This window comes from Phascolarctos cinereus, unplaced genomic scaffold, assembly GCF_003287225.1.
Source record: "Phascolarctos cinereus isolate Bilbo 61053 unplaced genomic scaffold, phaCin_HiC Scaffold_1;HRSCAF=81, whole genome shotgun sequence".
Taxonomy (NCBI): Eukaryota; Metazoa; Chordata; class Mammalia; order Diprotodontia; family Phascolarctidae; genus Phascolarctos; species Phascolarctos cinereus.
The window spans coordinates 26,019,935-26,043,935 of NW_027555514.1; the positions used below are offsets into that span (position 1 = coordinate 26,019,935).

The 24,001-nt window shown below is 39.7% G+C and overlaps 1 protein-coding gene and 1 pseudogene across 2 annotated transcripts in view; one reads left to right on the plus strand and one right to left on the minus strand.

Annotated features, from left to right (window-relative positions):
* Positions 1 to 1,465: 1,465 nt before the first annotated feature.
* ZCWPW2 (zinc finger CW-type and PWWP domain containing 2) overlaps positions 1,466 to 24,001 on the minus strand; it is a 150,290-nt gene continuing 127,754 nt past the window's right edge. For both annotated transcript variants that reach the window (XM_078151292.1, XM_078151294.1), the window contains exons 6-9: positions 22,328 to 22,386; positions 21,209 to 21,276; positions 8,387 to 8,508; positions 1,466 to 1,830 (exon numbers count right to left, since the gene is read on the minus strand). In XM_078151292.1, coding sequence (XP_078007418.1) covers positions 1,669 to 1,830; positions 8,387 to 8,508; positions 21,209 to 21,276; positions 22,328 to 22,386 — 411 coding nt within the window. In that variant the 3' untranslated portion in view covers positions 1,466 to 1,668. The remainder of the gene's footprint in view (positions 1,831 to 8,386; positions 8,509 to 21,208; positions 21,277 to 22,327; positions 22,387 to 24,001) is intronic.
* LOC110213071 (small ribosomal subunit protein eS12 pseudogene) lies at positions 19,726 to 20,132 on the plus strand (annotated as a pseudogene).

A 24,001-nucleotide genomic window follows, 5' to 3' on the forward strand; every position in this document is an offset into this window, starting at 1 on the left:
TCGAGTTTTTAACAAATGACGAAAGGACAAAAACAGGGCATTTTCAGAAGACTTACACGAACCAGTGCATCACCTGTTGAGTCAAGTGAGCCGAACTACGGTAACAGTTTGAGGCGGGCAGCCTGTGGCCTCAAGGCCACATGTGACCTTCTATGTTCTTGAGCGCAGCCTTTTGACTGAGTCCATGTTTGACCAAACAAATATTTTTACGAAGTGGACTTGGTCTGTGAAGTGTGGATTCGGTGGAAGGGCAGCACCTGAGGACCTCGAGGGCCGCATGCGGCCTCAAGGCCACAGGTTCCCCACCCCTGGTTTATACAAGGAGACATAATGAGATACAGCCAATGTATGAATGTGCTTTGCTGAAATACACACCTACATGGTTGTTACAAAGGAGGACTTTTACTTTAGAAGGGAGGAGATTGTGGAAGAAGAGTGGGGATAGTGATTGTAATAAAAACGGAAGCATAAAAATGAAACATTTTTAAAATACAGAAGAAAGCAAAAGGAAATTCAGAAAGGAACACAGATAAGCAAAACAGTGTCTGTAACCTATGTTAAAGTGTACACTTTTAAAAATGAGCTGGACCTAACAGAGGGTCACGATTTCCCATTCATCTGTCTTCTTTACGCTCTTTGCATAGAGAAATGACAGTGTTGTTTGTTTAGTTTATAATAAAAAAAATTAAACAAACACAAAAGGACATCAGGCTCTAAAACCCTTTTAAAATCCATGACTATATTTATTTTGTATATGTTTTCCTTTTTACTCAAAGATTTTAGCAATTATTGAATCACACTAAAATATATATATATATATATATATATATATATAATATACATAACAAATCAATAATGAGGCAGCAGTGACTTGGTGGACAGAGTATAAGACTTGGAGTTAGGAAGACCTGGGTTCAAATTCTGAGTCTGATAGCTGTCAACCCAGCCTAAGTCATCTAACCTCTATGCATCTCAAGCCACTGTCTGCAACTACTCTACTAAGCTACAGACAGGTTATACCACCATCAGAGGTTTCCCACAAAGTTTTATTGTAAGTGAAGAATGAAAATAGCAAAAGTGAGTTAGTTCCCAGGTCTTGATAGTATATATTTGAATGAAGTATCCACATAAATTGACAATAGGCTGGTGCAGTGGATGTAATATAGAGCTCACAGTAATAAAGACATGGGGTTTAATTTTACTTTTGATATCCATGAGCTCTGTGACCATGGGTAAGTCACTTACTCTATCTGAGCCTCAGTTTTATCATCTGTAAAATGGAAAGAATAATATCTCCAATACCTGCCAGGTTTTTGAGGGACCCAAGTAAGCTAATGTTTGGAAAGCACTTAACAAGTTTTAAGGTACTCTATGAATGTCCATTATTCCCATCTGTAATTGTAATATTTGTTATTTTAAGTAGTTTTATGGTAAATATTTAAATATATGAGGACAGATCAAAACAAAGAGTTAAATTTTTTATTCACTTTCGTCTTAAGTATTCACATGGACATCATTTGATTGCCATAGTCAAGTAATAAATTTTAAATAAATAAATGTATCATTTCTGTATTGCTTTTACCTCTTGGACCTTATATTTTAAATACTTTAGTCATATGAAAATGATAGCCACATGAATAGATAATTTTTAGTCATTTACATGCTGGTCTAAAACTCAGACATCAAAGCATCTATTTCTTTAAACTTGTCAGTTATACTCTCAATACATTCTCCAGTTCTGAAGGGCACTCCATCAATTATAAGACAATCTTCTTCACACTGGTTTTCACAAAGGATTTCTTCTGAAGTTTCTGTGTTGCACAGAGATACCTGAAGAGAATAACAACACACACAGTTTACAAGCCCCACACAAAACTTCCCTAGACCTAAACTATGCACTGGCAACTATGTGAAAAAAAAATCCAATGCAACATTGTGGACTGTGGGAGAAAACCCTAGGTGTGAACTGGGAAGATACAGCTTTGACTGAGGAAACCATGCAAACTTTCAGAGTTTTAGCGTCCATGTTGGTACATGGGGATAAAAACCCAACACAGGGAGGCAGTGAGAAATAACAGCAATGACATCTATATAATGAGCTTTACAGTTTATGAAGCAAAATGAAGAGCTATGTCAATATGAACTGTTGCTATTGCTGGTGTGCTGGGGATGAAGGAGTGTGCAAGTCTCAAAAAACAAGCCCTAGTCATATCACAGACTCACCCCAACTCTTCCACACGGCCTCAGAGACACATGCTAAAGCTTCTTGGATGTGAACAGCAAAGGCTGATAATGTGAGAGCAGCCTTTCTCCCAATTCTAATATTTTAATAAGGTATATTAGAAATGCAAGATTTTTTATCACGGGAATTTTTTACCTTGGTTTTATCTTTGTAAACAATGTCATGAATGACCTTGAAGATTTCTCTTTTAGATTAGTGTGAATAATTTTAAAGCCATTACTAGTAAAGACAAAACCTCTTGTCACTATACAGCCTTTTTAGTGGCTGGGGTTAAGGACTCACAATGATCTTGATGTGGCCTGGAGAAGTATTAAGGGAAAAACATTTGTGAGATGTTAACATCAAATGCCGAGGCATTTTCCTGGGGACTATTTTCCATTTTATCTGTCCCTCTCTCCTCTCACCCCTCTCCTTTCTTCCCCTCTCCCTCCTTTCAGTCTGCCACTGTCTGTTTCTCTGTCTCTATCTCTTCCTCTGCACTCCCACCCTCCCTCTCTCTCTTCATTAGCTTCAATTCTCCCTTCTCTCGGCCTGATTGACTCAGCTGCCAAAGTAATTTTCCCAAAGAACATGTCTTATTGTGTAACTCTGATATTCAGTAAACCCAAGTGGCTCCCTATTACTCATAACAAGAAATGAAAACTCCTCTGTTTGGCATTTAAAGCCCTTCACAAACTGGTCCCTAACTACCTTTCCAAGCTTGTTTTATATCACTTCGGTTTACACAGAGTTCAGGCTATCCTTGTTGCTGTTCCCCACATAGAATGCTCCACCTCCCACCTCTGGCCTTTGTACTGGCTATGCCCTATGCCTGGGATGCACTTCCTCCTCACTCACACCTCTGAAGAGATGCTCAAGGCTTAGCCTGCCATCATTGGGAGTGCTAATGTCTTACCTTCATAGTACCTTGGACTTACTTTGTATATCCTTACCATGTACCAGTTGTTTTCCCCCAAAAGAAGGTAATCTTGTCAAGGGAAAGAATTGTTTCATTTCAGAGAGCCTAACACAATGCTAGAACATAGTAAGCACTTAATGTTTGTGATGGGCTATCTTTCAGGCTCCTTTAGAAGCTAACTCAGAAAAAGAATAAAAAACTATTTGCAATTTAGATCAGTGCTTTTGTGTATCAAAAATTCATGTTTTACTAATATTAAAATCCTCTCATGGATCTGTGATCTCATTGTTTTCATGTACTTTCCAACAAAAATGATTCAAAGCCAGTCACATATTCCATCCTGTACAATTCTTGTGCACATTTTCCTAAGTCATCACCATCAAAGTCCACCCAGAGTTAGAGGTCTTTCGCGCTTCCTTCTGACCACGTGTGGCTACCAGTGGAGTACTCTGCTCATTCACCTGTCATCCCTCATCCTTTCTATGTGACCAGCCCATCTTCTCTGCTTGTGCTAGAATTCCTTGATAAGATGCTTTCCTTGTGCTCTTCTGAGTTCCTCATTGGTTGTGTGTGCCCACTTGGATGCATCATCCTTTCCTTATGGACCTCTCCATAATAAGCATTTATAATTCTCCAGACAGAGTGCTGCTCCATGTCTCATTGCCAAAACATAATATTGGCAGAATGTCATAATTAAAAAGATGGGCCTTTGCTCTCTGGGAAGCTTGGATCAGTGAAGAGCTTTGTCATTTTCCAAAGGCTGTCTAGCCACCCTTTTACTCATCATGTTCAACTCTGGGTCCAACTTGTTGTCTGTTTATACTAGGTATCCCAGACATCCACACTGAGGGACTAACTCTATAGCAAATCCATCCAAATGCATACAGAAATTTGGGCAATTAACATTCTCCATCCACTTAGCCTTCTTCATATAAGTGATTGCATAGCTCTTCCAGGAAACTCTGCAAAGTTCTAAGATTTGATGAAACCCATAAACAGGACCATTTGGAGACTATCACTGTCCATTGTGAATCAATCTTCCAAAAATTGGACTCTGGATATTTACTATCAGAGGGTCATTAACAAGGTTATTTCTGATGTTACAATTTCCAAGGAATCCTGAATGATTTTGATGTATGGCAGTTTCTTTTGCAAAAGAGTCTGTAAGACATGGTTTTGTTCTTCCAAAGCAAATGCTTTTTCATGATCAACAAACAATAAGCACAATGAGATCCTTTATTCTCCACATCTTTCAGTTAACTGTGAAACAGTAAAGATGTAGTCCATTATTGAATACTGCTTGTGAAAGCCAACTTGTTTCCTGCAAAAATACTTATTGAAGATATTCTTGATTCATATATACATGTCTCTCACAAAGATTTTTATATAAATGAGAGAGTAGGCATTATATTCTCACTAACATATCAGCAACAACACATTTCAGATTTTCGATGCATTTGCTCCTATATTATCTCACTTAATCCTGGCAACAACTCTGTAAGGTAAGGCAGACATTGTTATCCCCATGTGTACAGAGGAAGAAATGAAAATGTGGAGAAGTTCAGTGACCTAAGATCACACAGTTACTAAATAGTAAAGTTTAACTGGAACCTCTGAGCTCCAGGCTGCTGCTCTTCCCATGCCACCAAGCCACCTCTTTTAGTGTCAATAATTACAGGACCCTTTTATATGGACTGTCCACTTGGGGTCAGCCAGGTCAGGTCTTTCTTTATTAATTCCTCATCATTTCATTAGTCCTGCCTTGCTGCTTAAGAAATGCCAACAATTAGCCCAAGAGCAACAAAATAAGGAATTCCAATCTGCATTGTAGAGATAAAACAATATATTTCCAGGCCAAAGACAATGGAGCTTTGATTATTTGATGGGTCTTTGCGTGTGTGTGTGTGTGTGTGTGTGTGTGTGTGTGTGTTTGTGCTTCAGTGGGGTGTGCTAAAATCATACATGCTATTGTTTCCCTCCAGTAGGGAAAACCATTGAGAGTAATCTGTGGTCTTAAACATTCAAAACTCAATGAAATGAAGTAGAAGCGTTGAGGTGATAGTACCAAATTTATCTACAGGGTTCTCCCCACCTTTTTCTTCCACCCCAACACAGATTAGGCTAGTGTTATTCTTAGAACCTGAGTGGTTCAATACTTCCCTTGATACAGTTTTCTGATAGTATCCTGCCATGTTGACCTCGCTTCCTGGTCACCTAGGATTCACCTATGTAAGTATGTAGTCTGGGCCCCTCAGACTTGGTGAATATTCCAAGACTGTGTGAATCACCATTCCTGCCCTGTGGACAAGACACGCTCCCATATGAAAGCCAGGAAAACCCCATTCACTGGAAACAAATAAGACCATATCTTTATGCTACAGCTAAGTAAACTTCCTTTTTCAACTGCTCACCTATTAATGCTTCATTTCATTCCACATGAAACCTGAACTAACAGGGTACTTGCCTGAGTCAGGCCTGTTTTAACAATGACTAAACTTTAGAACCCAAAATATCCCAAACACAACATTCCCAGAGACCAAGCATGCTCACGACTTGAAAATGATCATTCTGGTCCTTTCTGGATTGTTTATTTTAAAAACCCAATTCTCCCTTTGCCTAACCTAGTTTTTGGTCATGTTAAACCTGCCTTTAAAAGCTCCATTAATTTCTCAAAACCACTAACTATGCTATGCTTTACTTACAGGCAGCCTTCTCACTCTTGAAAAATGCCTCCAGCCTTGACGCCCTCTTCCCTGACAGGTGAGTTCCTCCGAGATATTCCATTTTGAGGAAGTGCCTGGGGCAGCCACGCTCACTCCTTTCTTCTCTCAGTTCCACTTCTAACTTCATTTTACAGATGAGGAAATGGAGACCCAAAGAGGTTGCCTCACACTAAAATTACACATAGGAGGATTTGAATTGAGGTCCTCTGACCCCAAATCCAGTGTTCTTTTTACTACCTCACAATTCCTAAACTGATTATCCATTTACAAATGAGTCAGTTTCTAAGAAGAGACTATTTGTAGAAGAATTCTAAGAAACTCAGAGCTGGAAGAGACCCTATTGGCCATGTAGCCCACTCCTCTCCGTAACATACCCAACAAGAAGTCATTTGGGCTTTGCTTGAATTCCTTTACTAAGGAGGAAATCTACAATCTCCCAAGGCAGTCCACTTTGTTTTTAGTTAGCTGTTAGGAAATTTTCCTCATATCAGAGGTTCTTAATCCTTTTTGTGTCATGAGCCCCTTGGGTAGGCTAGTGAAGCCTATGAACTCCTCAGAATGGGTTAATATTTCTTCTTAATCCATAATGGAAAGAAATCCTTAGAGTTAGAGGTTAGTGAAAATAAAGACATAATTATTTTCCTATCCACAGTCATGACCCACCCCCTCCTGATAACTATCCGTAGACCCCTGAGTGGTCTGGGGGAAGGAGGCAGATCTATGGACCATAGGCCCAGAGACTCCTTGTTTGACCCACGGGGCCCAAGTAGAACTTTTCATTCTTTTCTCACATGACAGAATTTAAAATACATGAAGACAGCCAACATGTGCTCCCCTTCTTCAGGTGCCACATTATCATTACTTTCAGCCACTCTTTATGTGGCATAACCTTTCCCCCACTGAAGCTGCCCTCCTCTGGACGCTCTCCATTTGAGTTCATCCTTGAATGGGGTGCCCAGAACTAAAGAGAATACTGCTAATACGGCCTGACCCTGATGGAGGACAGAGGAGCCGTTGCATTCCCAGGCCCAGACTCTGTGCCTTTCTCACTGCAGTTGACGATCGCATCAATGTTTTGACTGTCATATGCCATGACTAACTCACTGACAGTGAGCTTGTTGTCCATAAAAATGCCTAGGCTCTTTTAAGACAGAACTATCCAGCCACGTGTCCTCATCTCGTGTCTATGGGGATTTTTTAAACCTGTGCATAACCTTCATATTGCTCCCTGTGAAGTTTCCCATTTTAGGGTCAGGGTCCTAATCTAGCCATTCAAGATCTTTTTGGTCCTTTGCTTTGTCATTCCATGTGTTGGCTATCCCTTCTACACCGGCATCGTTCACAAATGGGATAAGAACGTCATCAGCGCCTCTATCCAAATCATCAATTCTTCTTTTTGAAGGGGGGGAAGGAGTTGATCTGGGATAACATTCCTAGAGGGAACTCTCGACGAAGAAACTTCCCGCACGGCCACTCACTAAAGATCTCCTTCCTTACAAGTTGACAAAAAGTGATTCCTCTTTGGGTCCAACAATTTGACCAGTTCTAGTTCCAGATCTACCTAAATACATCACAGTACCATCTAGCCCAAATCATTCCATCTTGTCCGTAAGAATAGCACAAGAGACTGACAAATGCTTTAATAAAGCCCAGGAAAACTATATGTACAGAATCCCCCTTATCTAGTTACCCAAGTAGCTCTGTATATATGTGGCTGATAAAAGGGAGAACAAGGGGAAGAGTAAGAAGAGAGACAGAAGTATAACTTACCAATTTATATCTGTATAAACTTCCCTTACAAATATTCAGATAAGATCCTAAGTGTTCAAAGGAATAGAAGAACTTCTATACCATAATTCATTCCTTTTTTTCTGACCAAACGTCTTTTAAATCCCTAAGCTACTCTGCACTTGCGCCAGGCTCCATCAACCCTGCTACTTCTGACACTCACTAGCCCTGTGACCTTGGACAAGTGCCTTAACCTCTCTGAGGCTCAGTTTCCCCCTCTCTAAAATGGAAGAGTTTAAAGCATGGCCCCAGGGCAGAGATAAGAAAATGCAACTCCCACCATTTTATGGAGAGGTGGGTGACTATCCATATGGAACACCCAGTCTCTAGATGTTTTAGGTTCTTCTTTTTTCTTTCTGAACTGATTTTTTTTTCCTTTCTCATTTGCTGAAGGGATGTCTCCAGCCTGCATAGGCAGGGGAAGGGAACCCAGATAATAAAAAATAAAAGTCCTTTAAAAAGAAAATATGTCAATACAAACTTTTTTAAAAAAATAAAATGAAATGGGTGATCTATATGAGCTCCAAGGCCTCTTTTACCTCTGAATCCTATGATCATTTGATTATTCAGCTAAAGGTCACAGGAAACTTTGGATCTCCACATTCAAGATAAATTTTGATTATGTATGAAGTGATGTTCAGCCTAGAAGCTCTCAGCAGAAACAGTTCTGCTCTTGTGAAGAATGTCTGAGGAGACTATTCTGCCAGGAGCAATGATACAAAGGGCCACAAGTACCTTGCCTTCTGCACGCATTTCATCTCCACGGGCATCTGACTCTCCTAAGGTCTTCTCGGGCTCTCCTGCTTCCTGTAGCATTTGTTCCAGATCTTTTAATATGTCCTCTGTCTCAGAAACAACTGAGAAAACACCAGTAGTAGAGTTAAAGTGTTACCTCTAAGTTAATTCAACGTATTTCATTTTTCAAATCAACGAAAGTAAAGATAAAAGATAAAAAGGAAACACTTCTTGTTACTTTTACACATACAGTATCTAGAGTGCATAAAATAAATGGTCCTTATGAGTGAGCTATCTATGATTCCTCATCAAAGTACGTGATAGTCTCATCCTATGGAGAAAAGCACCGTAAATGATTATAAAGTACCTTTGGAATAACTACACAAGGGGGGAAAAGCCTATTACAAGAGACAAAGAGGAAAAAGAAAAGTAGAAAAGCTAGGGCACTTAGTGACATCTAGAGAATTCTGGATGTGTATGGGAGAATCTTGCCTCTTACACTCGTTTTCTACATAATCCTGAACAAATCACCTAATTCCTGGTACCTCAGAGTTCTTATCAATAATGTGTGAATAAAAGGATGAAATCTGGGTAAAAGCTTCTAAGTTGTAAATGAATAGGTAAGGTAAAAAATCTGGAAATGCTTTAACTATTCTAGGATCAAAATCTATAAATTACTCATAAGGCATGAATAGTACTCCTGAATCCCTGCAACTTAGATGTTCCCAGCAAAAAATCTTTACTAATAGTTTAATTAGAAGACAACTGACAGTTTATTTCTCCTTTTTGCCAAGTCCTTATATACACTGCAAAAATGTTTGCATTTGTATATATACATGCATGTGTGTGTATATATATATAGAGAGAGATATAGATATCTATATCTATATCTATATATATAAAATAGACATAATAGCAATAATGATAATAGATGGCATTTTGATACTACTTTAAGGCCTGCAAAGCACCTTATATACAGTACTTTATCTGAGTGTGAAGAGCTATTTCAGATATTACTGTGCCCTTTTCAGAGATAAGTCAAATTAGGCATGGTAATTTATAAGCTTATATATATCTATTAACCAGATAGCAACTGAACCCAAGTCTTCGTGATTAAGTGCAGCACTTATAGACAGCTAGGAGGTATCACAGTACACAGAGTACCAGGTCTGGAGTCAAGAAGACCTGAGTCCAAATCCAGTCTCAGACATTTACTAGCTATATGACCCTGGGCAAGTCACTTAACCTCTACCTGGCTCAATTTCTTCAACTATAAAATGAGGACAAAACTAGCACCTTTATCACAGGGCTGTTGTAAGGAACAAATAAGATAATAATTGTAAAGTGCTTACCACAGTGTCTGTCACATAGCAAGCATTATAGAAATGTCAGTTATCATCATCATCATCATCATCATCATCATCATTAGTTCTACAACACCATACTGTCTCTTATCAATGTAGAGACAATATCCCAAAAGTATTAGTTCGGTTTTAAGCTATGATAGCTTATTCAGGTACAGATGCGTATTATATAGCAACAGATACAGCAATAAGCTAAATAGATATAGGTAGATAGATAGTCTCTGATCTCAAGATTGTGCTTTGGAAAACAGGATATGCACATAGATAAATATGATGAAAAGTAGACCACAGGAACAAAGGAGATTTATAGACCAAGAAGAGAGAAAAAACCTTTACATGGGGAATAAGGCAATGCTTAACAGAGAAGATAGTGCTTGACATATGACTTAAAGGAAGAAGAGTCTTGGAGGAGATAGGAAAGATGGTGAAACAGGCAGTCCTACAACCAAGCTATATAATTATTACAGCAAAGTCAGAGACAGAGCACCAAGAAGTAATGACTGGGAAATTCAAGGAGAAACAATAGTGGATCATTTTTTCAGGGAAGCTCAGGATAAGAAGACATCCAGAGGCCTGCTCCACTGGAGAGGGCCTTCCAAGGTCCTCCCACAGAGCCTTCCAACACTGGGATTGACTTGAGGCCTGTAACTCTGTATCAGAACAACGTGTGGGCTCAGGGATCTAGCTCAAACTGAGCCTGTGTAGGAAAGAGGAACAGTAACGGGTTAGCAGCTGTCACTCTGACCCAAAAGCTGGATCATGGATCCAGCACTAACTGAAACCAAGGCCTGAGACTGTGTATTATGACAGGAGTCATATTATTACAGGAGTACCTGTAAGGACCAAGCTTGAGTCTGTGTATGGGTAAAGAGCAAGAAGAAAAGCAAGCAGCAGCTATGTGGCTCTGACTCTGGAGTCAGTTGGCTGGATTGTTTGAGTACCACCACAGGCCAGGCCCTTTTCAAAAAAGTACTGTGGAGTCACTAATTCTTCCCACAGGCCCAGGAAGGGTCAGGAGCTAAGTAACCCCAGACAAAAACTCACAACAGGCTGAACCTGCAGTTCTCTTCCTCTGAATGTGCAGAGCCTTCTAGCTAGCAGACAAGGCATGGGCAAGCAGCAATCTACTGGAACTCCAACTGGAGCAAGTCTGCAATTATTTAACCTAGGCTCAAACTAGGGTTAGGAGCTTGTAAAGTTCAGACCAGGGGGAAAGCAATCTGACTTCACCTGAGATCAGACCAGTGGTGACTGAAAGTATGAAGGTCCCTGACCCAAGCTACCTTAAGATCCTTTTCTTACTTAACTATTTATATTTGTTACAAGTTTTTGTTTTCTTAAAATTTTTTGGAGGCAAGGTAGCAAAGAGTAAGTAATTAATAACTGGAAAAGCAAAAGAAATAAGTTTAAAAGAAAGAAAATTATAAATGAGTGAGGTATGTTTTCCAGGCACTGGGGATGGCCTAGGGAACTTCACATAAGTGACACATAGTGTATGAATTATAGGGCATGGCTATTTGTATGATGCCAATTATAATGTATCTGGTCTAGTTTTTCAAAGTTGTTCTCTGATTTTCTTTCTTTATCTTTCTTTTCTCAGAGGTTTTTGATTATATCTAGTTACTTGAAGATGGTGTGTGTGTGTGTGTGTGTGTGTGTGTGTGTGTGTATACATATAGTGACTGCAAGATCAAAACTTTTCTTTCTTGTTGGGCTACTCTGAAAAACTATTCTTTTCTAAAATATGGTATCAAGATTCTGTTCATGTGTATAAAGGAAAATTTTTCAAATAAGATTGTTTTATTTTCACTAAAAGCTTACATTATTAATCACCACATGTTTCTTGTGTGACTACTATGTATGAGACATCATAGAGAGTGAAAAGAAATATCTCAGAATCTGAATTTTCCTGGATATGTTCTAATGATAGCTAAAAAAAAAAGGTTCTAAGCAGAAAACTCCCTTCAATTTTGAATGTGTCAGTTTTGGTGAAATATTCCATAAAACCAGTTTCCATTTAAAAAAAAAAAAAGGAAAACAATGAACAGGTTATTTCCAGAACCATCTGTGTACTTTTATTACGGACAAAAGTTAAGAGCTCAGGGTCAGAGGAAATGTTATATCTAGAAGAATATTTTTAAAATAATGTATTTGTTCTTCATAGAATCCCTCATGAAATTAACCTTAAATCATTTAATCATTAGTAATATGATCATTTTTCAGGGCAATTCATATGTAGCCACTGGGAGGCACTGCCTGGTAAGGTTGATTATATAGTCAAAACAGTAGCTTCTATTTTTGAAATTTAGAGATTGGTCACTTCTCCCAAACTATACTTTTCTCCTCCCAGCTACCACTCTGTCTATCGATTGTGCATGCTGGAGGGGAAAAAATGGGGAAAGAAGAGAATGGACACACATAATGATCCCCTTCATTGTCCTACCCTGTCCACTCGGCTCATGATTTTTAGTCTTGAGAGCAGAAGGAAACCCTGGATACAATTTTAATTCTACTTTTTGAGAAGTCTATAAAATATTATTAATAACACTCATTAATATTCTCTCTACTTTGCATACTGCCTCCATACTGCCTCCAAGCATCCTGGCTATTTTAGGCCTATGTTCAAATCCTTGTCCTGTCTTAATTCTGCATCTGACTGCCCTCACCCTTGTATGCAATTAACACAGAGAGGTGTAGCACAAAGAAGTTATGAGTTCTCTTAGTTTTGTGTCAAGAGTAAGACTCTTTCTGTAGAGCCAAGATGGTGGAGTGAAAGCAGTGACTTTCTTGAGCTCTCTCCCAAACCCCTCCAAATACCTATAAAAAATGGCTCTAAACAAATTCTAAAGCAGCAGAACCCACAAAAAGAGTGAAACAAATTTCCAACCCAAGACAGCCTGGATGGTTGCTCAAAAAGGTATATCACACAAGGCTGGGAGCGGAGTGCAGTGTGGCGTGGGTGTGCCGCAGCGAACATAGAGCAGGCCTCATAGGACTGAATTGTGGGTGGCTGTGGTGGTTTCCAGACTCCTCAATCCACGAATGCCAAAGAAAACTTAGAAGATCAGTGGTAAAGGTCTGTTTCTGCAGTGCTAAGAGAGGAGTGTGGGGTCTCAGATCCAGTTCCCCGAGAGCATGGCCCTGGGGTGGGGGGAGGCAGCTGCCTCCTGAGCTTCCAGCCCACAGACTGAAGGGGAATCAAGTGGCTGATCAGAGGGGGATTGCAGGGATCTCTTTGCCAGCACTGAGGCAGGAATCTCTTGCTTTGGCCATGCTTGGATCTGGGTCACAGTTCTGGGTGGCAGTCCTGGGGTGAGGAGGAGCGCTGGCATGGTGGAGCTTGTACTGGCTGTGGAGAGGAAACCCTCCTCACAGTTACAGGACAGAAAGGAATACTTGTGGTCACAGGCCAGGAAAGGAGTAAACACCTTGCCCCTTATCATACCACCTTGCAAGAACTGAAAATTTACAGGTCCCTACAAGTATCTCCGAAAACAGCTATACAAACCCCCAAAGCTTGGGACAGTACAGTCTCCACATTGGAAGCAGACTCTTACCTTAACAAGGAGTTTAAAACTCAAATAATTGGCCGGGATCATGAGCAAGCAGCACAAAAAGAGTCAGACTATATTATCTTACTTTGGTGACAAAGAAGATCAAAATATACAGTCAGAAGAAGACAACAAAGTCAAAGCTCCTACATCCAAAGCCTCCAAGAAAAATATGAATCTGTCCCAGGCCTTGGAAGAGCTCAAAAGGGATTTGAGAAGCAAGTAAGAGAAGTAGAGGAAAAACTGGGAAGAAAATGAGAGTGATGCAAGAAAATCATGAAAAACAAGTCAACAGCTTGCTAAAGGAGACCCAAAAAATACTGAAAAAATAACACCTTAAAAAATAGCCTAACCCAAATGGCAAAAGAGGTCCAAAAAGCCAGGGAGGAGAAAAATGCCCTAAAAAGAAAAATTGGCCAAATGGAAAAGGAAGTCCAAAAGATTACTGAAGAAAATACTTCCTTAAAAATTAGAATAGAGCAATTGGAAGCTAGTGACTTTATGAGAAATCAAGACACTGTAAAACAAATCCAAAAGAATGAAAAATTAGAAACAATGTGAAATATCTCATTGGAAAAACAACTGACCTGGAAAATAGATCCAGGAGAGAGAATTTAAAAATTATTGGACTATCTGAAAGCCATGAAAAAAAAGAGCCTAGACATCATCTTTCAAGAAATTATCAAGGAAAACTGCCCTGATATATAGAACCAGAGGGCAAAATAGAAATTGAAAGAATCCAGATCTCCTCCTGAAAGAGATCCCCAAAGGAAAACTCCTAGGAATATTGTAGCCAAATTCCAGAGTTCCCAGGTCAAGGAGAAAATATTACAAGCTGCCAGAAGAAACAATTCAAGTACTGTGGAAACACAATCAGGATAACACAAGATTTAGCAGCTTCTACATTACGGGACCGCAGGGCATGGAATATAATATTCCAGAGGGCAAAGGAGATAGGATTACAGCCAAGAATCACCTACCCAGCAAAAGTGAGTATAATCCTTTGGGGGGGAAAAATGGTCATTCAGTGAAATAGAGGACTTTCAAGCATTCTTGATGAAAAGACCAGAGCTGAATAGAAAATTTGACTTTCAAATAAGACTCAAGTGGAACATGAAGAGGTAAACAGGAAAGAGAAATCATAAGAGACTTATTAAGGTTGAACTGTTTACATTTCTGCATGGAAAGATATTTATAACTCATGAGGCCTTTGTCAGTATTAGGGTAGTTGGAGGAAAAAAATTATATGTATGTATAGATAGATAGATAGATAGAGGCACAGGTGAGTTGAAGATTAAGGGGTCATATCTGGAGAATAAAATTAAGGGATGAGAGAGGATATACTGGAGAAGAAGAAAGGGAGAGGTAGAATGGGGTAAATTATCTCACAAAAAAAACAAGAAAAGAAAAGCTCTTACAGTGGAGGGAAACAGGGAAGGTAAGAGAGGAATGAGTGAATCTTATTCTCATAGGATTTGGTTATGGAGGGAATAACATACACATTCAATTGGGTATGGAAATCTGTCTTACCCTACAGGAAAATAGGGGGAGAATGGGACAAGAGAGCAGGGGGATGATAGAGAGGAGGGCAGATTGGGAAAGAGGGTAATCAGAAGCAAATACTTCTGAGAGGGACACAAAAGAAAGAATAGAATAAATGGGAGGGCAGGATAGGATTAAGGGAAATAGAGTTAGTTTTCAACATGTCTACTATGGAAGTGTTTTGCATAACTGCGCATGTATAACCTATATTGAGTTGCTTGCCTTTTCAATGAGGGTGGGTGGGGAGGGAGGAAGGGAGAAAATTTGAAACCTAAAGTTTTAAAAACATATGTTTAAAAAAATGTTTCCACATGCAACTGGGAAATAAGAAATACAGGAAATGATGTACAGAAATCTATCCTGCCCTACAGAAAAATAGAAGGGGAAGGGATTAGAGAAGGGGGAGAGATAGAAGAGAGGACAGACTAGGGGAAGGGATATTCAGAATGCATGCCATCTTGGGGTGGGGGGGAGGGGTGAGATGGGGTGAAAATTTGGAACTCAAAATCCTGTAGAAGTAAATATTGAAAACTAAAAATAAATAAATTTATATTTAAAAAAGAAGAGTAAGACTCTTTCAAAGACACAAATTAAGACAGGAGTTAAAAAAAAATTTACAGAAAACCTTTGGAGTAAATGCCTAACATTAATAGGTGGAAGTAGAAGCAAAGGAAGCAGCAAAGAACTGAAACACTTTTTCTCATACTCTTGAAATGAAACCGGTCAGTCACACTGCTCATCAGGGATTTGGATAGGCAGATGCAGCCTGACTTCTAGGCTTCCACCTTAACACTCTAGTCTTAACTCCCATTCAGAATAGGTGTGTTCTGCCCATCTGGCTAACTTGCTTGCTCCTCCTTCCCAGCTTAAACTCCATAGAGTTCTTGCTAATATTGAAAGCAAAAGCACTTTTCCGACTGTAGTCAGTTCAAAAAGTCCCAGTGGGCAGAGTTCTGGTCCTGCCTCAGAGTTAGTGACAGTCTCATTCCCTTCTAGGGTGAGAAGAAAATAATGTCTGACTAAGACAATTTCTGTAATTCACAGTAAGTCATCAGACCTTTTCTTTGGCCTTCAAGGGAAAGTCTGAACACTCATTTACACATAAAATCTACTTGTCTTCAAACTGTATTCTTAATTTGTAGGACTTGATACTAAGATCTTCTAATGCAGTGTTCATAAGTAGACTGGGGGCTACTGCAGACAAGACTATTCAGCTGATGACACTTCACTGTGATATTGGAAGGGACCTTTGGTTCCAATCCATCCTCCATTCATTCAGCCATTAAAGTGATTTTCCTAAAACACAGGTCCAATCATGTCACTCCCTACTCAATAAACTCCAGTGGCTCCTTATTGCCTCCACAATCAAATACAAAATGCTTTTTGGAATTCAAAGGCCCTCATAAGCTGCCCTCCCCACCCCAACACACACACACACACACACACACACACACACACACACACACACATACACATACACACACACCACTACCTTTCCAGTGTTCTTATACCTTACTCCCTGCAATATACTCTTCTATCCAGTGACACTGGCCTCCTGGCTGTTCCATAAACAAGATACTCCATCTCTTAGCTCCAGGCTTTTTCTCTGGCTACCTCCCCCCACCTGGAACAGTCTCACCTACTGATTTCCTTGGCTTTCTATAAGTCTCAACAAAAATACCACATTTTACTAGAAGCTCTTCCCAACTCCTCTAAATTCTGGTGCCTTCCTTCTGTTATTATTTTCTATTTATGTTATATGTATAGCTTGCTTTGTATATATTTGTTTGCATGTTTTCTCCCTCATTAGACTGTAGACTCCTTGAGGGCAGGGACTATCTTTTGCCTCTTTCTTGTATCCCAGGGCTTAGCACAGTGCCTAGCACAAAGTAGGCCCTTAACGAAGGTTTATTGATTGGTTTGTTCTCAGAGGCTATAGTAGTAGATCACAAGCTGTGGAAGATCCTACAAAGCTTCAAGTATGAGTACTACAGCTGAAAGAACTCTGTGTTCTGATAGCATGTAAACTGTATGTCTACTATGAGAAGACCAGCCCAGTTAAATTTGGAAAAGCTCATCACCAGGCTAGGCACAAGGTGTGTCCAAAGTAATAATTCTTGGGGATCACAGAGCAATAATAGTGTTTTCAAGCTGTGTTGGAGGAGTTTCCACACCAATGAAACTATAAGTCCTTGAAATGTTGAAGAAAGCAAAAAAAAGATGCCGATACGTGCATTTTTACATTTCCAAGATTAGAAAAGCAACAGTAAAATCAGTAAGATAGTGAATTCAATTGCACTGAAAAATGGCATTTTGGATTATTTATTTTAGATGTAAACACTGAAAACACATTTATTTCTTTTCATCATAAAAAAAATCAGGTCATGAATTAAATGATGAACCAATACTGGTAACACCAAATCAACAGAGACAAGATACTGCTTCCATTGCAATGGGACCATTTCTTCTCTGACTTCCAGCAATATTCCCTCAGTTGATAGAGCTCAAAATAATGCCCAAAGAATGTATGTTATTATTGCCAATGATCCACAGATCGGGCTGGTAAAATTGGCCAATGATAGCCTCTGGGCATAGAAAAAGAACGAATGCCTTTGTTGATTGTGTGCCCAATCATCTTCCATCAATACTGATTATCCTGTAGTTTCACTGACTTGTTTCAATTTATTGTGAAGTGTAAAATGGTAGTATTATAGTAGCTCTATTACTCTGTGAAAGTAAAAGGGATCTCCTAGTGAAAAATCCATATCTGGTCTTTTGAAATCAACCTAAGTAAAATAAATCAGGATGCTTTGTTGGTGGTAGAGGTATTTTTTCTTCATTTTTAAGAAGAAATAATTCACTATTTCTCTCATAAATCAGTCTTCTGAACTTTTTCAATGCATAGCTATAGAATTTTTTTTTAATTCAAGTTTCTTTAAATGATTAAAGACACTATTTTCTCCCAATGCAAAGAGGCTATAGGTTATGTTAATACAAAGATGACATAAAGAACTTTCTTAAAAAGAGGTCATCAACTAGTCAACAAACATTTATTTATCAATAAACTTACTATGTGCCAGGCACTGTGCTACTCACCAGGAATACAAATACAAACAGAAAGAAAAACAGTTCCTTCCCTCAAGGAACTTACATTCTAATGGTATGTAGTAAATGCTTAATAAATGCTTGTTGACTGGCAGACTGACTCCCATGGATTCAATTATCATCTCTACACAGATGGCTCTTATCATCTACATACCAGACTTATCTGTAGCTCCTGCATCACCAACTTCCTCCTGGATATCTTTACCTGGGTGTCCCATGTATATCTCAAACTCAGCCTGTCCAAAATTAAACTCCTTATTTTCCCTCTATACCTGTCCCTCCTATCTCCCAGATTTCTTTTTAGAGCTCTCCCATTCTTCCATTTACTCAGGTTCACAACTCTGGAGTAACCATCAATCCTTCACTTTCATCACATAGATCCCACCAAGTATCTCTCCTCCTCTCTCTACTCCCATGGCTGCCTCCCTGGGTCAAGCTTCCCTAGAATAGTACAGTAGCCATAAAAGTAAAGGGGTGCTTGTGCTGGGTCCCCAACCCTAAGATTATGTCTCTTGCAGACTCCTAATTTCTCAGTAGGTCCCTGCCCTGTGAAAAAAAAATTTCCCTTGTTGCAAAACCTACGCAGGCCTTTTTTCTGTAATTCCTTTATCTAAATAAGGCACAGGGATACTTAACCAAGGACTCTCTTTTTGGTGCCAGATTCCCCAAGGTCCATGCCTCTGGCAGCAAAACAAAAACTGTTCTTTTCTCCCTCAACATCTGGTATCAACAAAGTTGTCTCTGCTGACTCCCTGAATTTTCCCATCCATAGATCACTGACACCTGCTCCCAAAGACACCTGGACCCCTTGCATTACCTAATTAGCATCCTTAATATATCCTTCCCTGCCCCTTTTCTATATAAGCTTTAGATTCACCCCCATTAAGTTGCAAGTTCCCCAAAGGAACTTTGCCCACTACTATTGGTATTACAAAAACCTTGCTACTTGACTGAAAGCAGGCTTGAGTGTGTGAATTCATTTCAGGCAACTCCTTGTACAAGGTGTACAACTCCACCTCATACCCTGTCATTTTCTGGATTCCTAGCACCCCAAACAACATCAAAAATGCCAAAATAATCTTTCTAAAGCAAAAGTCTAAAGATGGCATTCTCCAGATTGAGTTCAGTAGCTCCCTACCATCTCCAGAATAAAATGTGAACTTTTTTGCTTGATATTTAAAGTCCTTCCATAGCTGTACCCAGCCTACCTTGGCAGACTTCTTTCATAATACTTCCTATCATCCCTTCTGCCTTCCATCCAAGCTGGTCTTCTGGCTGCTCCCTGGGCCTGAGTTGATGTCTCCTCTGTTTTTGATTTTGCACTAACCCAAAAAGCTCTCCTCCTCACTCTCTTCCTCCTCCTCCTCCTCTCCCTTCCCCTATCCACCTCCCTCATTTCTGTCTCTTGGAATTCCCACTTTTTTCAAGGCCACTTTCTTCAAGCCTTTCCTGATTTCTCCTTATGTTAATGTTTCCCTCTCCCTCAAATTATATTGTCTTTCCTTTATTTATACTTAGATTTCCTTGTCTGTGTACACATATGCTAGCATTTTACTCCTTAGCTCTAAATATAACAGAAGCTCCTTGAGGGCAGGGGCTATTTCAGTTTTGTCTTTGTGTCCCATCACTTCACAATGTTCCTTGCAGATACTAAGCACTTAATAGATGACAGCTGAATTGAAAATTAATTGCTCTTTCACTGTCGCCCGCTGAGTTGAGTGGGAGGCAGAGGCTCTCGGGTGTTTTCAAAATTCAGCTTCACCCGTGAACCACTGCCATGGCTGAGGAAGGCATTGCTGCTGGAGATGTAATGGACATTAACACCTCTCTACAAGAAGGGCAGAAGGGCAGAAGACTGCACTCATCCACGATGGCCTAGCTCATGGAATTTGTGAAGCTGCCAAAGCCCTGGACAAATGCCAAGCCCATCTTTGTGTTCTTGCTTCCCACTGTGATGAACCTATGTATGTAAAGTTGGCTGAGGCCCTGTGTGCTGAGCACCAAATCAGTTTGAGCAAGGTTGATGACAACAAGCAGCCGGGCCAATGGGCAGGCCTCTGTAAAGATGACAGAGAGGGAAAGCCCCAGACAGTGGCTGGGTGCAGTTGTGTTGTTGTTAAGGATAATAGCGAGGAATCTCAGGCCAAACATGTCATCAAAGAATACTTTAAATGCAAGAGATGAATAAAATAAAAGCTTTGGTCTGATAAAAAAAAATTAATTGAGGACAAGTACATAAATTAACTGTTCCAAAAAACTAACAACTTTTAACTCTGAAAGGCACACCACAAAAGCCCTGAGTCCCATTTGTTTGCCTACTCAGACTGCCCAAGTGGGGGGTAAAAGAATGGCTTCTGAAGGGTTTCAGCAGCACTGATGTCATAGCCCTCCAGCTTTTACCAATGAATCCAGCCAACTGTGTTATGTTCCTCTTTGCTTTCATGCTTCCTGGCCATGTGGCCAGCCTCTTCTCTTTGTTTAACCGATGGAAAATAAGACTTGTGCTTCCTCACAGACTCAGGAGGATGACAAAATGCGACAACGGATGGAGAACACTTTGCATAAACTTCAGCTGTACAAAGGTCAGCTGTTGTTCCCAGGGCCTTTACCTTTTAGCCCAATTCTGTCCCCTTTGGTTCAGCACAAATGGCTGTGTTAACACAAGGTTAGCTATTCTGCAGGTCCTGGGTGAGAGTCCCCAGTTTGGGTCTGTGTCCTATCTAACTTCCACCTCTCTGGGCCTCAGCTTCTTCATCTCTGAATTCAAGGGTTTAGACTTGATGACTTCTAAAACCACTTCCAGCTCTAAATGCTACAATCTCACAATCCTTAACTCTGGCTGGTATTCCCTTCCTGGGATGCTGTTGTCAAGTTCTTACAAAGTGGCTCTTTCTTCTAAGCCAAAACAAACCCAAACCACCCATTCCAATACTTGTCAATATAAGAAAAATATAATTCACTAGGTAACAAACCTAAAAAGAAAAGCACCAATACATAATTCCAAGATCAAAAGGAGAGTGAAGGCAAAAATAGGATTATAACCCAGTACCTCTTCCAAAGCCAATGGATCTTCTCTTAATGACTGGACCTAAAAGACCTAGTAGTCACTGCCATTGTGCCTAGGCAGTCAGGGCTGGAGTAAATGGGTCTGTGAAATCTGTTTGTGGAAAGGTTTTTTTTTTCCCCAAAGATATGGATACTGATTTTTGTGAAATGAAATTTAAGTAACAGAACTAAGGCCATTATAAATTTTTACATACCTATGTTTTCCTTTAATAAGGCATCATCTGAGCAGACTATTTCAAAAGAATATTTGAAGAATCCTTTCCTGTAAAAAGAATTTGACATATTTCTCTCAAATAATCAAGCATATTAAGCAATAATCAAGCAATTAAGATTCATGTATATTTAATTATAATTGTGAATTATGAAAACTGCCCATTTTCCCCTGGAGGTGCCTTTTCTGAATTGTTTTATTAGGAATATCTTGAAAATATAACTGGTTTATGAAAAGGCCCTGTTCTTATTTGTTTGTACTTATCAGGGCAAAACTCTCTCTGTCTTGGTAGAGTAGATAATGACAATGTTTTCCCTTTTGGCCCAGCACAAACAAGAAATGGCTTATGACTGAGGGTTTCAGCTCTAACCCTACTGGCTCTCCTTCAGGCCAGTCTGTAGCTTGTAAAGATTTCTGGAGGCTTCCTCAACAAGCTTTTGAGCAGCTCTGCTCTACATACTAGATGTTTCCCTAAAACATTCTTATGGCTCCTGGGAGCCTGAGGCACAATATATGAGGGAATTTGCTGCTGCTGCTGCTATTATTATGGGGCTGTTGCTGCTATTACTGCTGCTGCTGCTACTCTGCTACCACTGCTGCTGCTACTAATGCTGCTGCTGCTTGCTGCTCCTGAAAAAACAGGAAAAAATAAGCCCCTGCTGGGACTGCTACTACAAGTAGAATGTGACCAGCACCTGAACACACAGACACAACCCAATCCCTCAGTCCTCTCTTCTAAGTTTGGTACCTACAGAGCTGCCTTGGCAGAAGCAGGGGAGCTCATTAATTCATCAAGGCCTGTTTCAAGGTTGCGTTCCCAGTTTGTAGAATGCAACCTGCTCTGAGCCATCTGATTTGCATTTTCTCACACTTGACATTCATATTTTAAAGGCCTGCTGTAATATATGTATATAAACAGAGTTGCACACACTTTCTGTACATTTCTAAGACTGTTATTCATCTGTTTGTCATTATTTCACTTATTTGCTCTTTACAAAATATTATTAAAAAGTTCATAGCAAATAGAAGGAAAACTATAACAGATAGTTTGTGCATGTATTTTTCAAATTCATTACAATACCTTTATATTTTTAATACATACCTTTTATTTTTTCTAAAACTGCACTTTTTGTTTTTATTATCATTTTTGGAGGTTTTCATCTGTGAGACAAAATCAACAAATTTTAGGTTAATTTCTTTAAAATGGTTAATGATTCTAATTTATTTAAAACACTAAAACTAAGCCTTGTCCTCTGATTAGGCCAACAGAGTATCTTAGTACAGGAAAAAAAATTAGATTCATTTAGATAATTTTTTAGATTCATAAAATACCAGATTTTGAAAGATTACATGGATCATCCTGACTCGAGTTCTGCCTAAACAATAATCCCTTTACCTCACACCCTTCAAGGAGATTTTCTAGTTTTTGCTTGAAGAGCCACAATAAGAGGAAACTCACTACCTACCAAGACAGCCCATTCCACCATTAGATAGCTCTGTTAGGAAGTTTTTACTTAGAAAATCCTAAACCATTTCCAACTTCTACCCATCGGTTCTGGTTCAGTTCCATGGGGAAAAGTAGAACAAATTGAATTCCTCTTCAGCTGACAGTGCTTCAAATACTGCAACTCTACTTCATTCATGCAGCACAGGACCTTCACTGATTCCAGTACACTATGATGGGCAGTCCTTTGTCAATATCTCCCAAGTCATATAATTGGTTCTAAAGTTCTTCAGAGAGGCATTGAGAGTGTCCTCGGTTTTTGTTTGTTTGTTTGTTTTTGTTTTGTTTTGTTTTTTGGTGAGGCAATTGGAATTAAGTGACTTGCCCAGGGTCACACAGCTAGTGAGTGTTATGTGTCTGAGACCGGATTTAAACTCAGGTTCCCCTGGCTCCAAGGCTAGAGCTCTATCCACTGTACCACCTTGCTGCCCCCCTGAGAGTGTCTTTGTATCGCTTCTTCTGACCACCACCTGAGTGCCTGCTTTGTGTGATTCTCCATAAAATAGTATTTTAGGTAAGTATACGTTTGGCATTCACACAACATGGCCAGCCCATTGGAGTAGAGTTTGAATGAGTGACAGTTTAGCTCAAGAAAGGACCTCAGTGTCCAGTGCCTTATCTTGCCAGGTGATCTTCAGAATCTTCCTAAGACAACTGAAAAGGAAGCAATTCCATTTCCTGGCATGGCCCTGGTAGACTGGCTAGGTTATAGAGGCATACAGCACAATGGCTCTGTACACCTTCAGTCTGGTAGTTAGTCTGATACCTCTTCTCTCCCACACTTTCCTCTGGAGCCTCCCAAACACTGACCTACCTCTGGCAATGCCTGTGTCAACCTCATTACCTATGTAGACATCCCTGGAAAGTATACTGCCCAGTTAGGTAAATTTATCCACAGCATTCAAAATTTCTCCATTTGCTTATAATCAATGGTTCCACGTATTAATAGTGTGGTACTGGCTGGTGGAGAACCTGTGTTTTCTTGGTGTTAATTGTTAGGCCAAAATTAGCACAAGCAGCAGAGAATCAATCCATACTTTGTTAAATCTCAGCTTCAGAGGTTGCATTGAGTGCACAATCATCTGCAAACAAAAAAATCATGCACCAACTCTCTCTCCACTTTAGTCTTGGCTTGTAGCTTTTTCAAGTTAAATGGTTTACCATCAGTGCAGTAGCTGGCCTTGATGCCATTTTCATCCTTGTTGAAGGCATCTGACAACATTGCTGAAAACATTATGCTAAAAAGCCTGGGAGCAAGCACACAGCCTTGCT